General features: G+C 56.6%; 1 protein-coding gene across 1 annotated transcript in view; it reads right to left on the bottom strand.

Annotated features, from left to right (window-relative positions):
* Window positions 1–188: 188 nt before the first annotated feature.
* RRBP1 (ribosome binding protein 1) overlaps window positions 189–15,423 on the bottom strand; it is a gene marked incomplete at both ends in the record, with an annotated part of 41,310 nt that continues 26,075 nt past the window's right edge. Inside the window, 17 exon segments of the mRNA XM_080716662.1 lie at window positions 189–224; window positions 701–844; window positions 1,270–1,368; window positions 1,665–1,748; window positions 2,483–2,590; window positions 4,569–4,652; window positions 5,202–5,297; window positions 5,711–5,782; window positions 6,106–6,198; window positions 6,835–6,924; window positions 7,048–7,131; window positions 7,204–7,296; window positions 8,473–8,565; window positions 9,252–9,342; window positions 12,266–12,310; window positions 12,312–12,480; window positions 13,959–14,097. Of these exon segments, the coding sequence (XP_080572788.1) occupies window positions 189–224; window positions 701–844; window positions 1,270–1,368; window positions 1,665–1,748; window positions 2,483–2,590; window positions 4,569–4,652; window positions 5,202–5,297; window positions 5,711–5,782; window positions 6,106–6,198; window positions 6,835–6,924; window positions 7,048–7,131; window positions 7,204–7,296; window positions 8,473–8,565; window positions 9,252–9,342; window positions 12,266–12,310; window positions 12,312–12,480; window positions 13,959–14,097 (1,620 nt within the window).

Here is a 15,423-nt window from a genome sequence, read left to right as displayed (position 1 = left end):
AAAGGTTCTTTTACAGACTGGGGGTCTGGAAGATTTATTTCTGTGGTTCTAAGAGACTCGTCTCTCATGGCTTCTCTTGGAGCTACTGAAAATTGGGCCTGGATAACGCTGTGTTGGTTGGTTTATTTATAAGGAATGTGTAAGGCATTTTGGTAAGTTGAACAGTAACTTCTTTTTTCGCATGAGACTCAGACGGAGGTGCCCTCCTTTGAACTGCTGCCATCCTGCAAAAGAAGGCGGGCACGTGAGGGAGAGGCTGGGCAAGCCAGGGCACAAGCACTGAGCCCACAGGGTGCCAGGCCTACAGCACCCTTCACCCCGTCAACACCCAAAGAAAGTGAGCTCAGTCCAGCAGGAGACCCCTAGAGCCGACTCCAGGAGCTGGAGAAGGTTGAGTCTGGTGAAAAACGTCCTGCCGGCAGGGGGCAGGGAGACTTGGCTACAGGGGCCCACAGACCTGCTTCCTGCTGGGGAGCCGCACTTCCCTGGGCGCTGCCCATGTTAAACATCTCCATCCCTCCCACCTCACCCCAGTTCTGTTTCTCCCTCTTGCCCTGCTTCCCTGGGGGATGCCAGCACCATGCCCACCTCTTCCTAGCAGGTGAGACTCCACCCCCTCTAGAGGAACAGGGCCTAGCTCCAGAGCAGCTAAGCCCCGGGATCTGGGAGTCAGCCCAGCCTGGCGTGAACAAACACTCACTGTTTTTTCTAGCTGTTCTTGCAACTTCTTCACTGTGTCCCTCTCCTTTGCCAGCTGCTCCTGGGTTGTCTTCAAAAGTTCCTGCAGCTTGGTGGCAGCATGCCCCAGGTCACTCGTTAACTTCTTCTCTTTTTCTAGTCGCTCCTGCAGGTTAGGGGGTTGGAGAGGGTCCGCTGTCATATTTTGCCACCGGAGGCCCCTAGATGTGCCCACGAGCCCCAGGACCCCAGGGGCAGGTTACTCCTGGACACTCAGAGGCAGGACTGCTCTCCGTCCTGCCATCTGCCAGGGCTATTTCCTGGCCCAGGCCTGGGCTGCTCTGTGCCATCTGACATGGCAGCCACTAGACATGTCACTACCACGTACCTGAAACAGGACTTCAAGGTTTAGAGAAATTAAATAGCGATACTATGAGCTGCCACGGGACAAGGCTCCTTCCCACCGGGTGAGACAAGGGAAGCCAGTGTCTGGGCTGGGGTGCACTCTGCCCTTCCTGCCCTTCAGAGCCGAGAGTGGCCCACGTGGGAGCTGACCCCCCAGGCCTGGATCCCAGCAGCCCCAGCCTCTACCTTGAGCTGCACGGCCTCCTCTGCCCCCAGTGGCTCCAGGGGGCCGGTAGCACGGAGCTTCTCCAGCTCTTCTTGCAGCCGACATGCTGTGCTCTGAGCCTGTCAGAGTAGCGGGTTTGGGTGAACGTCCTAGGAATGACCCTGCAGATGGACCCCACCAAGCCTGCCTGGGAGGAGCCCAGCCTGATGGTGCAGCGACTTGATGGCCAGGGAGCAGATGACCAGGGCAGCCTACTCAACTCCCAAGCCAGCCTCGCACCTGTGCTTGCCTGCTGGGGCCCCAATGCCCCCAACCCTTGGGGCACTAAAGGTCCCACCCGAGTCCAGGCGCTGGAGTCAGTGAGGGGCAGGATGACCAGCCTGAAGGCTGACAGGGGCACCAGACAGGGTCTGACCTCCTCAAACTCGGCTCTGAGCTTCTGCCGCCGGGTCTGCTCGTCCTCCAGGGTGGCTTCTGTCTGCTCCAGCTGTGTCTTCAGCTAGGTAGAAACACCACAAAGTTCACTGGAGAGCCTAGCGAAGGGCCCTCCTGGAGGCTCAGGGGTCTGGGGCAGACTGAGGCTATCGGCCCTGCCAGCTCCTAGGGCTTTCCCCAAGCAAGTCATCCCCAGTGCTCCCCCTTGGGAGATGGTGGCTCAGCCCCAGTACAGAAGCTGGCAGGTTAAAAAGAGATGCTCGGAGGATCTCTGTGACCTCAGGAGCCTTCAGTGAAACCCAGGGGGCAAGAAAGATGCCTCAGAGCCGCCAGGCAAGCCCCAGCCCCGCAGCGACAGCCCCCAAACATGCCCCTGCCTCCTGACGAGGGTTCTCAGCAGCTGTTCCTTGGGTCAGAACACCGAAGAGGGCCAGGGGTAGAATGCTTGTTTAGCATGTGTGAAAGGGCCAGCACCACAAAACACACCAATCTCCCTAGAGAACAGACATCCTGCTAGTAAGGGCCAGGGAAGGAGGTAAGTCCTCTTCTGGGCTGCAGGCCCAACCCAAGCTGTTCCCTGAGCCTGGTAGGCGAGAGCCCAAAGGGAAGGCCCTCGGCACTCTCCCCAGCCCCAGCCCTTTGCTCTCTTTTGTGTCGTTTTTGGGTCCCAGCTCCCTCGTGCAAGTGAAGGGGAAGGGGCAAAAGGGTGCCGGTGGGGGCTGGGAGCAGCCACAGCAGCTGCAAGGCTCCTCCTAGCGTGGTCGGTAACATATCTGAGGACCCGTTCACCACCCTAACCTTTGTGGGGTTCTGCTCGGCTGGGGGCACTCCTGGAGAGACAGCCGGGGACCCAGCTATGTCACCATCCTTTACGTGGCTCTTCATCTCACTCAACTGCTGCCTGACCTGGAACAGGGAGGGGCGGGTTTGGGCAAACACACAGTCGGTCACACAGTCCCCTCGCGTGCGTGTACACACACAGACCCCTCGGAGGAACGCAGCTGCTCTCAAGAGCCAGGGCGCTTCCACGTTTGCAATCTGTGGCCTGTATTTAGGCCACAACCCCTGCAGGTTCACCGGCGCGGGGGTCTGGACCATGGCTCCCAGTCTGGGCCAAACAGTGGCCTTGAGGCCAATGAGCCTCTGGGGTCAATGAGGCCCATGTGTTCTGCTTCAAGGCAAACTGGCAGGCCACCCTCGCCGGGAGGTGGCCTGTGATGGACTAAGACCACGGAAAGTGAGACCAGATGGACAGAGAGGCAAGTGACAACTCTACCTACACCCCTGGTTCTTCCAGAACAGTGTCACTAGCCAGGTGTGGTGGCACACGCTTGTAATCCCAGTATTTGAGAGACTGAGACAGGAGGATCACACTGGTTTGAAGCCAGCCTCAGCTACTTATTGAGGCTCTCAGCAACTTAGTGAGACCCTGTTTCCAAATAAAGTATAAAATAGGTCTGGGAGTATAGCCCTAAGGTAGAAGGCCCCTGGGTTCTACCCTCAGTACTAGGGGAAAAAAAAGTATAAAAAATAGGGCTGGTGGTGTAGCTCAGAGGGAGAAGAATGCCCCTGGGTTCCATTACTGGTACTACAAAAACAAAAAGCAAAACAAAAACAAAAACAAAAACAAGTGTCACTGCTCAGAACCCTTTCTGGGGTCTAGCTTAAAAGATGACCTTGCTACTAAGGCCCTCGCATTCCTGAGGCCCATTGCTGGGGACAAGTAACATATCCCCTGGCCCCTGAGATCCCAAGCTTTCATCTGAAAGGTGGCCGCTTCCCCAGGAGCTCTGGGAAAGGTCCTGGGCAAGCACTGTGGGAGACAAGATGGTCTCAGGCTCTATTCCAGGCCCAGTTTTGAGGGGCAACCCCACAGCCCTCCACCTCCATGGCCCCAAAGGCAAAAGCCACACTGCACAGCTCCAAGCGGGCAGGAGCCCCGAGGACATTCTCATCACAGCCCCTAGCCAGTCGCCCAGCCCTAGCTCAGCCACGGCTGAGATGAGCAGCCTTAAACTCAGAAAGATACTCGGCCTGGGACCCTCACCCTCTGGGGTGGTGGTCCTGGGTAAGGAAAAGAGGGGGACGAGGGAGCTGGGCACACATGCTGGGCTAGACAGAGGCTTCAGGGGGTGCCAACCCATGTCCCAATCCTGTATCTTCTCAGAAGCCAGTGCTGCACGTTTGAATCCCAAATCTCAGTTTCTAAATGCTGATGACTACTACTTCAAGATTTTTTAAAAGACCATGCAGAGCTGACAGAGGGCTGGTGGCCACACAGGCTGCTGCTTACTGCCCTGCCCTGAGGCCTCTGGACACCTGGGATGTGAGACTGGACATGGCGGCTGAAAACCAGACATGCTGAGCAGGATTCAGAGGCCACCTACCTGCCCGGCAAAGCTCATCGTGGAGGCTGCAGGCCAGGTGTGAAGTGGGCCCTCCCAGGCCTGTGGGCTGGCCTGGGTCTGAGCCACTGGTAAGGGTGGCCCACAGGACTTGCTGTGAGACAGGGTGGTGGGTGGCCAGGCCACTCCACACCTCCTGGTCCTGTGATGTCAGGGTCACTACGTCTCCAGTGTTCAATGCCCATAGGTGACAAGTCGGGCCCACAGGAATGTGAAGACCCCCAAAGCACCCACTGCCCAAACAAGGGCCCAGGCTGCCAGGGAGTAGGAAATAGTACCCTGGTCCTGACAGCCACAGGGCCAGCTCAGTTTTGGGCAAACATTCCAGAAGGCCCCGTGAAACCTGCCCCTCATGGCTGCTGGGTGACAATGCCCCCCTCCGCCAAGATATGGAATCAAAATACGATCAGCAAATTCATCTTTCATAGACACAGGCCCCACGTGCCACACTCCCCGCCCAGGGCACCAGGTCCACGCACCAGAGAAAGCTCGTCACTCTGCTTCTGGGCTTCACTCTTGGCGGCATCCAGCTGAGACTGAGATTCTAATAAAAGTTGTCTCAACTTGGGGAGAAAAGCCAGGTGATGGGGAATAGGAGAGAAGAAGAAATACCAGTTCAGTGAGTTTGCAGTGAAAGGAAACCTAACATATCCATTTACCCCAAACACCACTACGACCACAGAGCAGAGCGGGCAGGGCTTCCTGCAGCTACGAGCTTCTTTCTGAAGACTAAGGAAGGTGGTGTTCACTGTGCACCCGTCTTAGGCCTTCCCAAGCATCTGCGCATCATCTCTTGTAAGAAAAGAAGAAAGAAGGCCCAAATTTTGAGATTAAGCCAGAATTCAAGATGTCATTTTCCTGCTTTCTGCTTCTGAACAGTCAGAAGTTAGGAGATTTGAATCTACACTCTACCTGAAATAACACTTCAAGCCAGGCAGAGTTCCCTTGCTGAGGGGCTCTCCTACGGCACTGCTGGCCAGCTCTGCTCTGCCCTGCCCTGCCCGTGGGGCTGCAGGCGCTCCCGGGGAGCTGCTCCCAGAGGGATGAGAAGCCGCCGCTCTGGAAGGACCCAGGTGCTGCGGGCAGGGCCGGTCCTGGGGCGGTGGACTCACCCCTGCCACCTCCTTGGCATAGCTCTGGCACTCAGCGCTGGCGGCTGCCATGTGCTTCTCCAGCTCCGCCTCCAGATGGGAGGTGTGTTCCCTCACCTGCACAACAAGTATGCACGTCAGAGCCTTTAGGCAGCCAACAGGGGGCACGAACCGCAGGGGTAGGGTGACAGGGCACCAAGTAAGGACCTCTGAGGCCCCAAAGCTACCAGGTAAACTGAGGCCCACAAGAGAACCCCTTACTGAAAGTAGTACCTAGACTCAGTACTCCCAGGTTTTCAGATCTTAGGAGCCGGCAGAGGGTAGCTCTCATCATACTTGCAACCGCCAAGGCTCCCAATGGTGTCTTAAAAAGTAACAGGGCCCCTCACGCACACCCTCGATTCTGGAGGCCGTGACCAAAGCCCCACTGGCCAGGGCTGGGCAGCCTCGCTCAGGTGGCGCCATCTTGGGCCACTCAGAGGCAGACAGGGCGACAGACAAAGCAAGTCTCAGAACAGAGCCCCACGTACCTGATCTGAGCTTTCAATTTCTCCTTTTAGCTTTTCTATGATGTCTTCGAGATGCTTCACTGTGACCCGGGACTACAAGGCAAGGGAAAGGCCCCATCACACACATACTGGGCAAGCCTCCTGGCACCAGCCCAGCTCAGCAGCTCAGGGCCAGCGGTGTCCACCCTGCCCGGCCTCCTCTGGGGATGGGGTGGGTTCCCATGACTGAGAGCAGCCATCCTGCAGGTGTGCTACAGGGTGTCCAGAAACACCAAACTGGACCCACAAATCTCCTAAGTGACAAAGATGATACGACTGGATATTTCTGGACTCTGGAATTACAACCCAGCCGTGTATTACAGTGTCTGGCTTCTCTGTGCCACACACCAGGCCCCGGGCAGGTGCACAGGCCGTACCTTCTGGAGCTCCGCCTCCGCAGCACCCACTTTGGCTTTCCACACCTGCTCCTCTTCCTCCACGCTCTTCTGCAGGTCTTTGAGCATGCCCTCCTGCAGGGGGAGGGCAGGACACTAAGGCAGGCCCTCCCTGCGCCGCCCACACTGACGTGCACTGCCTCTTCCCATCCCTCTGCCCCCTGCAATGGCCAGCCAGCACCTGCTCTTCTAAGACTTGGTGTTCTGTGGGGAGGGCAGGTGCCCACTGTCCTAGGAGCAAGGCCTCTGGCCAGTGTGCAAATGCCGGCCACGGGCTGTGCTGGATAATAAGGTCTGTGACTCAAATGAGGCCATCAGGACTGTCATCACTGCTGAGCGCTGCCACCAGCAGTGACCCTTCGGTGGCCCAGGACAAGAAGCACAGGGGGTCAGCAGAATGGGGAAAGGCTGGGACAGCCTGGAACAGGGCCAGGGAAGTTCAGCCCAAGGCTCACCTCGTCTTTCTGTGTCTAATCATTTCTTGTTATGAGCATGCCTCTCCTGCCCCTCAGAGACCAGCCCACCCTTCAGCCCTCACCTTGGCTTACAAACAGCAGGGACCTGAAAGCATTCCCTGTCCTGTCTATCATCCAGCCAAAACAATGGGTCCACCAGGTTCCCACAAAGACCATGTCATCCCCCACACGACAGGCCCCAGAGCTTCTTCCCGGAAGCCCCTCAGGACGCCAGGCACTGTCCCCAGATGCTCACCGTCTCCGCCAGGATGGCGCGGTACTGGTCACATTCGGCCTGCAGGGTGCTCTGGGTCTCCTCAGCCTCCTTCAACTTGGAGGCCAGGTCCTGAAGTCAGAGGGACCAAGAGATGTCTGTTAGCCAAACACAGCTCCCTGCTCCTGCTGAGATGACTGGGCACAGTCTTCCTGGGTGCGGGAGAGCTTGGGGGGCAGTGCCGGCCCTGCTTACCGAGGAGGGCTCTGCAGGGGCTGATGGCTTCCTCAGCAGCTCGGAGCCCTTCTGTTTGAGTTCCTGCAGCCACTCGGCATAACTCTGCAAAGAGACGTGCAACGTGGGGCCCAGGATCACCCCTGGGCCACGGCTTCCCTGGGCCGCCCTCCCTACCTGGTGCGTCGAGATGGAAAGCTCTGGGAGCAGGGCCAGCAAGGCCTCCTTAGTCTGGGCCTCGGCCAGGCGGAGCTGCTTCTCTGATTCCTCCTGAGGGGACAGAGTGGGGGCGGCGTTCAGCCTCCCAACCCAGGGAGGGCTGTTGACTCTTCAGAGTGGAAGCCAGGCTGAGGGCACCGCTCGCCCCCAGCCAATGCCAGGCTCCACTCTGCAATCAATGTTGTTTTGTTCACCTGTGCTGGGCCTGACCGGCCCCTGGGTCCTCCTCAAGGAAGAGTCAGTAGCCCCAATCACAGCGCAAAAGGGGAAAGGGCAGGGCGGAGGCCAGGAGGCCGAGAAGCCTGGGACTCCAGGTCCCTCCCCACACCCTATGGGAAGGCTGCAGGAAACTCCACCTCAAACCAAGTGTCATCTAGCGACCTGTTCCCGGCAAGCTGAAGCCCGGCCACCCTGTCACCACCTGAGAATGGTCCAAGACCAGGAAGGCGTCAGGAACTCCAAGTGGGGTGCAGTGTGGAGCACACACACAGCGCGTGGCTGACGGTGGGTGCCAGCCTAACCGCAGCAGCCTGGCTTTGGACCTGGGCCTGGGAAGCAAACACTGTGGCTCGCCCAGTCCGCTGCAGACCATGCTGTGGCCTGCCTTGCCTCGTGACCACCACTCCCACTCAGGCCCTGTAGTTGAGAGCATCGCAAGGCAAGCCACACAAGACCTAGGGGCCACCGCTCGTCATCTGCTCGTGTGACCACAAGTAAGCCAAGTGACATCTCTGGCCCGTTTCTGCACTTGCCACATGGTGGCCAGAGTCTCTGAGGTCATTTCTGGTCTTAAAAAGTCCAAGATTCAAGGAATCTAACTACAGCTTCCCTCCTGCCCTGTGTCTGGGTCTTTCAGCTTCCCAGGAGGATCATGGGTGTCAAGACAAAGCTCACGCTACTGAGATAAACCTGGGCTCACTCAGAGCAGCCCAGCACAATTTCCAAGGCCTCTCGGCCTCCGCCCTAGCAGCCACACTCAGCTCTCAAGTCAAGCCAAGCTGAGGAAAACCAACCATGGCCACACAATTCCTGCACCTCAAGGAACAGTGAAAGGGAGGGAGGAAAGAGGACACTGAGCTGAGCCCTGGCCCTACTGTAGGTGTACAGAGATGCTGAGGCCAAGGGTGTCCTGTGTGCAACATGTACGTCTTCTAAGCAAGGCCTGTGCTGCTAGCCGAGTCTTGGCCTGACTAGCAGGCCAGTGTGAGGACTGGCCAAGGCTCTGACCTTGGCCTGGGTCAGGGAGCGCAGCTTCTCCTCGCAGGCCCGCTCAGCCGAGGCCAGCGCCTCCATGGCCTTCCAGTTCTTCTCTCGGAGGTCCTGAGGGAGAGACGAGGGGAGGTCAGTGGCCCCCATGGGCTGCCTCAAGCTGCTCTTGGCCTCCAGACCCTACACAGGAACTGCCAAGGGACCAAATCTCTTGGTCCATGGGTGTGGCCTCTCCTGGTGCACACAACAAAAGGTTGTTGCTGTGGCCAGAACAGTTGAGGCACAGGGGCATAAAGAGGAGAGGGAGGGTCAGCCTGCTTCCTCAGGGAGAAGTGGTCCCTGCCACCACAAGTGCTGACAACCTCGGCGGCTCTGTGGGGGAACATCCCAGACAGCCAACAATCAGGACAGGAGGGTTGGTGTATAGGTGCGCCACCCCCCACTTCTCCTTCCCCTTCTCCTCTCACTAGCCCCCACCCCCACCTGCTTAGGACAATGTGCGCCCCAGGCCAGCCAATGGGCACACTGTCACCATCACAGAGACGATTCCATGCCTAGGCACCTGGCAGAAGCTGATCCAAGGGTGGGCAGCCCTGGGACATGTGGGGAGAGGGCACCAGGGAGGGGAGAGGGCACCGGGGAGGGGAGAGGAGAGGAGGAGGGACCCCCCTGACATGCACAGCGGGAAGAGGGGCGGAAGCGGAGCCATGCCCGTGGGGGTCTGGGCCGGCGCTTCCCCCAGAGCCTCTCTAGCCTTGGCTGCTCCTCCCACCGGGGCCTCGGGCCTCTGCACTCACGTTGTTCTTCCCTTTCTGCTGCTCGACAGCATCCTTGAGCTCAGTGGCCTCCTTCTGCAGACATGACACCTGCGACTCTAACTCCTTGAGGCTGAGGGGACACAGAAGGACCACTGTCTCAACTCCAAGGGCTCCTCCTCTGCCAATGCATTCTACAGCACCCTGGCAAGGAGCGCCCCACCCACCCCACAGGGCACACGCTCTCGGGGAAAGCTGAGCAGCCATCTAGCACATGGTGCTCATGCGGTGGCCAGAGGCCAGATGCAGCCACAGGGGCGGCCAGGGTCCAGGATATCCTTCTTCCACTGAATTGAGCCTGGTATATGACTCCCACTAGTCCAGGCCCTGCTGGGTAACCAAAGGACATGTTGGCTGGGCTGGCCCGTCCCACGGCCACACCTGACCCTTAGAAGACCCAGGCAGGGCCCCCCAAGGAAGATGCCTGAGCTGAACTCACAGCAATGCTGTCACCTCACCAGCCAGGACCCTAGGGACCCTGGCCAACACTGCTCTCTGCAGCAATAGCCCTTTGACTTCTAACTCTTCGGAGAATGAAAGCTTTCCCCGCTCAATTCTATGTCCTGAAATTTGAGGAAACGGTCCTAAGACAACCAAGCCCCGATGCTTTGGGATTGGTTAGGATGCTGGTCCTGTCTGCCCTGTGCTTCTTTCCGATAAAGACCCCATGGGCTCTGTCTACTCTCACCATCCAGAAGGTAGGGGCCGACGCTGCTAGAGAACTGTACTCTAGGCCCGCAGGAACCAGCTCTGAGGACACGTGACTTGCCCCGTCTGCACTAAGATTTACAACAGATGGGGAGGCCACAGCCAAGAGAATCCAGTCTAGAAGTGGCCAGTGTTGCCTGCTCAGCCACTGGAGCCACTCTGAGATGCGGGCAGAGCCCACAGAGGAGCTGCGGCCAGCCTGAGGAAGGAGGGCTCTGGTCAATACTGCCAGCCAGAGAGGGATGTACATATTTGTGCTTCTCCTTGGAGGCCATGGTCAAAGACTTGGAAAACCACCACTCTAATGCACACCAACACTGAGCATGCTATTTTATCCTGAACACACTCTGCATCAGCCTGGAAGATCCTCTTGTGGGTTTCAGACACAGAACCTTGGCCACACCCTCAAAGTCCCACTGGAACCCTTAGACTCTCCCTCAAGCCATGCATTAGGAAAAAGGCTCCTCCAGCAAGCTCCACCAGGGCACCCCCAGAAGGAGAGGTCTCTGAAGGGGCATCTGCAGGCCAAAATTTTAAAATGATCTGAGTTGAAGTGTGACTTAATTATCCAAGTAATATGCTGTGTGGTCCAAGAATCTCATCTTAAGAAACAAGAGCAAAAACTTAATAAATATGACTAATCTACCCCAATAAATACCACCATGAGAAATAAAGTTTGCCTCTGCTTTCTGGAAAAGGAAGATGGGGAGGGTTGGTTCTGGGTCTTCCAGGAGGACTGATTTCCTTCCCTAGTCCCTACACCACAGAGCCCGAGGGGAGCCGGGGACTTGGCTGGGCCTGGGACGCTGTGCCCGCTAAGAAGCGTGCAGCGAGGGAACACCGCAGGGCCAGAACGGGATCTTGCTGGCCAACAGCCTGGCTCCGCCTCTCCTGGCTGCCTGGGGATCCCTGCTGGGGCAGCCAGGACCCACCACTCAGGCATCTGCCCCAGAGATGGTCACTAGGACTCTGGCTCTGACTTAGGTTTTCTCACCCTGTTGTTGGCTCTGGCCTTAGCAACACCAAGGGAACAGTCCCCAAGCACAGTGTGGCGCTGGAGCTGCCGACACTAAGGGAAACGCGGTCTGGCCAGTGCTGAAGTCACCTCGCAAACAACGGAACAACTCTGACCGTCAGCTCTGAATTGCTCCAGCATCTCAAACCCATGGTCCAGCAGGAAGCCTGGGCCACAGGTGTTTGCTTGCCTGGTAGACACGAAAAGATGCTTCTGACTGGCCAGTCCTCCCCATCGGGAGACAGTGGCTGATGGCCGCAGTGGGCTGGAGCTCTGCCCCTGCACAGGCCCTTGCCACCTCCATGGAGATGAGCACTGTTCCCTGAGGGCACAGAGCTGGCTATGTTCAGAGGTGGTTCGTCCTCCAGAGTTCATGTGTTGGAAGCTAGCCTCAATGTGGTAACATTAAGAGATAGTGGGCCTTTAAGAGGTGGGGTCTAGTTGGGAGAGGGGGCTTTGGGGGTGCTGCCTTCTGAAGGGATTGATGCTGGTTTCCCAGAGTGAGCTGTTATAAAAATGTAAGCCTGGCCGGGCATGGTGGAGCACGCTTGTAATCCCCGCGCTTGGGAGGCAGAGACAGGAGGATCGTGCAGGTTCGAAGCCAGCCGTCCGCGCTGGCTTAGGAGACCCTGTTTCCAAATAAAAAAAAATGTAAAAATAGGTCTGGGAGTGTAGCCCAGAGGTAGATGGGCTTCCAGGAACCCCAGTACCACCAAAAAAAAAAAAAAAAAAAAAAAAAAAGTAAGCCTGGCCCTCGGCTCCTACCTCATCTCTGGCTTCTTGTCTTACCACGTGACCTCTCTCTCCTTAGGTACTCCCACCATGATGCCATCCACCTGATATCACACAGCCCCCACCAGAGGCAAACACAAGGAGGCAAACACAAGGAGCTGCCTGACCTTGGACTTTCTGCCCCCAAACTGTAAGTTAACTAAACCTCTTCATCATGAAGTATCCAGCCTCAGGTTTTCTTATAGCAACAGAAAACAGACTAATAGAGTTCTTTGCAAGGCTGACTTCTAGAGTCCTATTCTCTCAGGCACTGGAGGGACAAACAGAGGTAGGCAGGGGACCTCTGCTCCCCTAGGAAACCCCAGCTCCGTGAGAGCCCTCAGCCCTGTGCTGGGGCTGAAGTGAGAGTGCAGGAGACCCCAGGGCCAGCTTACCGGGTCTGCTGCTGCTCAACTTCTGTCCGGTTGGCCTGGAACGAGACACAGAAAGCCCCTTGGTCTCCACAATCGTGCAGCAACCAGTTAGGACGTAACCCCTCCACCCGGTGGTCCTCCCTGCCCTCCTGTCGGCCTGGGAAGGGGCTGACCTGGGCATCCCGGGCTTGGCCTGCCTCTAGCAAGGCCTCAATGGAGCGGATCCTCTCCATGAGCTGTGCGTTCTCTGCCCTGGCCTCCTTGAGCTGCCCATGGAGCCCACTCAGCTCTGCACACTTGTTCTTCATTTCTACCTCAGATGATTGTAATTTGCTGTGCAGCTCTGTTGCAGGAGAAGAGAAATGAGAGCGTGGTACAGGAAATGCTGGAGAGGGAGACCTGACTGCTGCCTCCTCCCCGACCCCTAAACACACTCTAACCACTGGGGATTCTTATTAGCTGTTAGAAAGCCACACACTTAGTAGTTTTTGAGAACTACTAGGCTAAAATGAAATGCCTGCAGATCATTAGTGACAAAATGATAGAGATCTAAAATGGAGTTCATTTGAAATCTTTAAAGATTCATTCTTTAGAAGACTCTGGCTCCTGTCAACTGGGACCAAGGAAGGGGTAGTGTGGCCAGATTCTTCTGAAAGTAGACCTCCCTAATCTGTGCCCTCCCAGGCTTGCCCTGGCCCTTCTCCTCCGGGGTGTCCTCCTCCCCAGCTGATCTCAGAAGTCCCATAGTTCTGAGCGTGGTCCCAGGGCTGACCTCATGCCTAACCCCAAGCAGGCTCTGCTGCCTGATCCTTCTGAAGGGAGCTCTAACTCAGCAACTCACACCCAGTACTCAACCTCCCAGGCTCCCTGACCTGACTGCTGTTTTGTCTTTACCCGGCTTCTCTCTTCCCAGCTGCTCAGACATGGGGATTCCACGTCCACCCTCTGCAGATCTGTCCCTCCCAGGCCTGTGGCTGCCTGGGCCAAGCCCTGTGTGTGGGCCTAAATAACTGTAGCCGTGTCCTGGTGCTACAGCATGCAGAGATTGTGCCAGTCTCCTGCCCCAAACCTTCCTGTCACTTTACAGAGCAGACTCCTTACAGGGAAAGTAACCAGGTCACAGCCCAGCTGACCCACAACAGCCACCAGCCTTCCTTTTCCAAGGCCAGCAAGCTATGTCGACAGGCTCCCTCTCCCCATCACTGTTCTTATAACTGAAGCTTTATCTTAAAAAGCCAAACCTGCCAGGTGTGGTGGTGCCTGCCTGTAACCCCAGCTACTCAGGAGACTAAGGCAGGAGGGTCATACGTTTGAGGCCTGCCTGGGAAAATGAGCAAGATCCTGTCTCAATATGAAAAAATTAAAAGGAATGGCTGTAGCTCAGGGGTAGAAACCTCTGGGTTTACTCCCCAATACCATGTGTGCACACATACATGCACGCACACACATGGCCAAGCCTGTTTGTACATGTGCTGTCTGTGGCTGCTTCTGCCCACAGCAGCAGAGCTGAGTAGTTGTAACAGAGACTGTTTGGCTCAGGAAACCAAATGCATTCACCATCTGTCGCTTCACAGATTAAGTCTTTGTGTAGAGGGCACTGCTATGTGACCCCGTTCTTGCAAGGTGGCACAGCTGCTGCTAGCCCAGTGCCTAACGGCAGCGGCCCAAGAAGTAGAGTGACCATCAAGCTCTCACAGCACCACACGTCTGGTGGCCTGGCCCCAGGTAGAGCCCACGCAGGCTCACGCCCTGCACCCAGTGGACAATTACTCCCAGCCTGACCCAGCCCTGGCAGGAGGGCCACCAGGACACCACCCTCACCTGCCATCCGCTGCTGCTGCTCCTGGGCCTTCTCTGCATCTGCCCGGAGGCTGGCATGGCTGCTCTGCGTACGGCACAGCTCCCGGCTGACCTCGTCCAGGCGCTTCTGCAGAGCCTCCTCACTCTCCTTGTGAGACACCTGGGCAGGGCAGGGCAGGGCAGGGCAGGGGAGGAGGGCCATGAGCAGGGGGTGACCTGGCCCTCACTGGCTCACACAGCCATCCCGTCCTTTCCAAAGCCCCGTGTGGTCTCTGACCTGTCCATCAAGAAAGGACTTCACTCCCCAGAGTGCTAGAATCTGCAAAAATGTCATTCCAGCTAAAAAAACCTTTCAATGAGAGAAGAGCTACCAGAGATCTATACTCATTCCTCACTTCTTTTTTTCTGGGTTTCAATATTTTCACGTTCTCAAGTGATTCTCAAATATATGTTTATTGCAAGAGTCTGAAGATAATGATTCAAAGCAACTACAGTTTTCCCACTGGGGTCCTTGACTCCTTTCCCAGGGGCAGAGAGTTAGGTGGGCTTCCTGCCTGCAGCAATGTGCATTTACACACATGTGGGCATGACACATGATCAGGATCATTTGTATAGCAATTCCCTTGGTTCTTTTACTTAACATTAGATTGAACTGTATGAGACTGTTGTTCAGTTTTCAGGGCTCCATAAAAGAAGCTGTATCATACGGTTCAACCCACTATCTCCTAGATTCTCACAGCAGTACCGACAGGTCCATCCTGTCTAGGAGCTGCACACAGCTTTGATGTGCCAGGGATCTGCCCCAGTGGCAGGCAGGCTGCTTCCAATCTCCGCTGGTCCTAATCCATCCTCCAGCAGCATCCCAGTCAATATGCCAAGGGGCACCCACACGCTGAGTTCCTAGGCACAGTGCTGGTCTACACCTCCCACTTATTCAGGCCTTCAAAGAGCCCACTTCTTCAAAGGGCCAGGTTACTGCAGCATTAACACGCTCATCTGGAGCAGAAGAGGGGCCAGTCAACAAACACCTCTCAGCAACCAAAGTGAGGCTCCCAGTCACGCTTCCACCCTTTTAATAAACCCCAGTTGCGTTCTCTTCAAGGCAATGGCTGCACAATTCTGCTGCTAGGTTTAACTGCTCTGAAGTGAGCCATCGAGACAGAGGTGGGCTGGAGCCAGTGGAATCATTGTCAAGAAGGTGCCCACCAGGCTGCAGGTAAGTGTGCATCGTGCAAGGGGAAATCAGGCAGCTTAGGGATGGGTGACATCTTCCGCATTGGGCTACGGCAAGGGCTCAGCCCATCTCAGCTGGAGTAACTGTCAGCCACTTGGTCTGCAGACCCTCAGGGATGCGAAATCTACACAGCTCTGTGCCACCACCGAGACAGACGGAGCGCACACACTTTACAACAGGAAAAACCACCAACAGCTTCTTTCCCTCTCTCTTTTTCTTCTTTAAGAAAAGGGGATCCAGCCCAGGCTGCAG

The sequence above is a fragment of the Muscardinus avellanarius genome (assembly GCF_963383645.1).
Source record: "Muscardinus avellanarius genome assembly, chromosome: 19".
NCBI classification, from domain to species: domain Eukaryota; kingdom Metazoa; phylum Chordata; class Mammalia; order Rodentia; family Gliridae; genus Muscardinus; species Muscardinus avellanarius.
The sequence above is the reverse complement of the archived record's forward strand: the minus strand, read 5'-3'. Positions and strand labels throughout refer to the sequence as shown.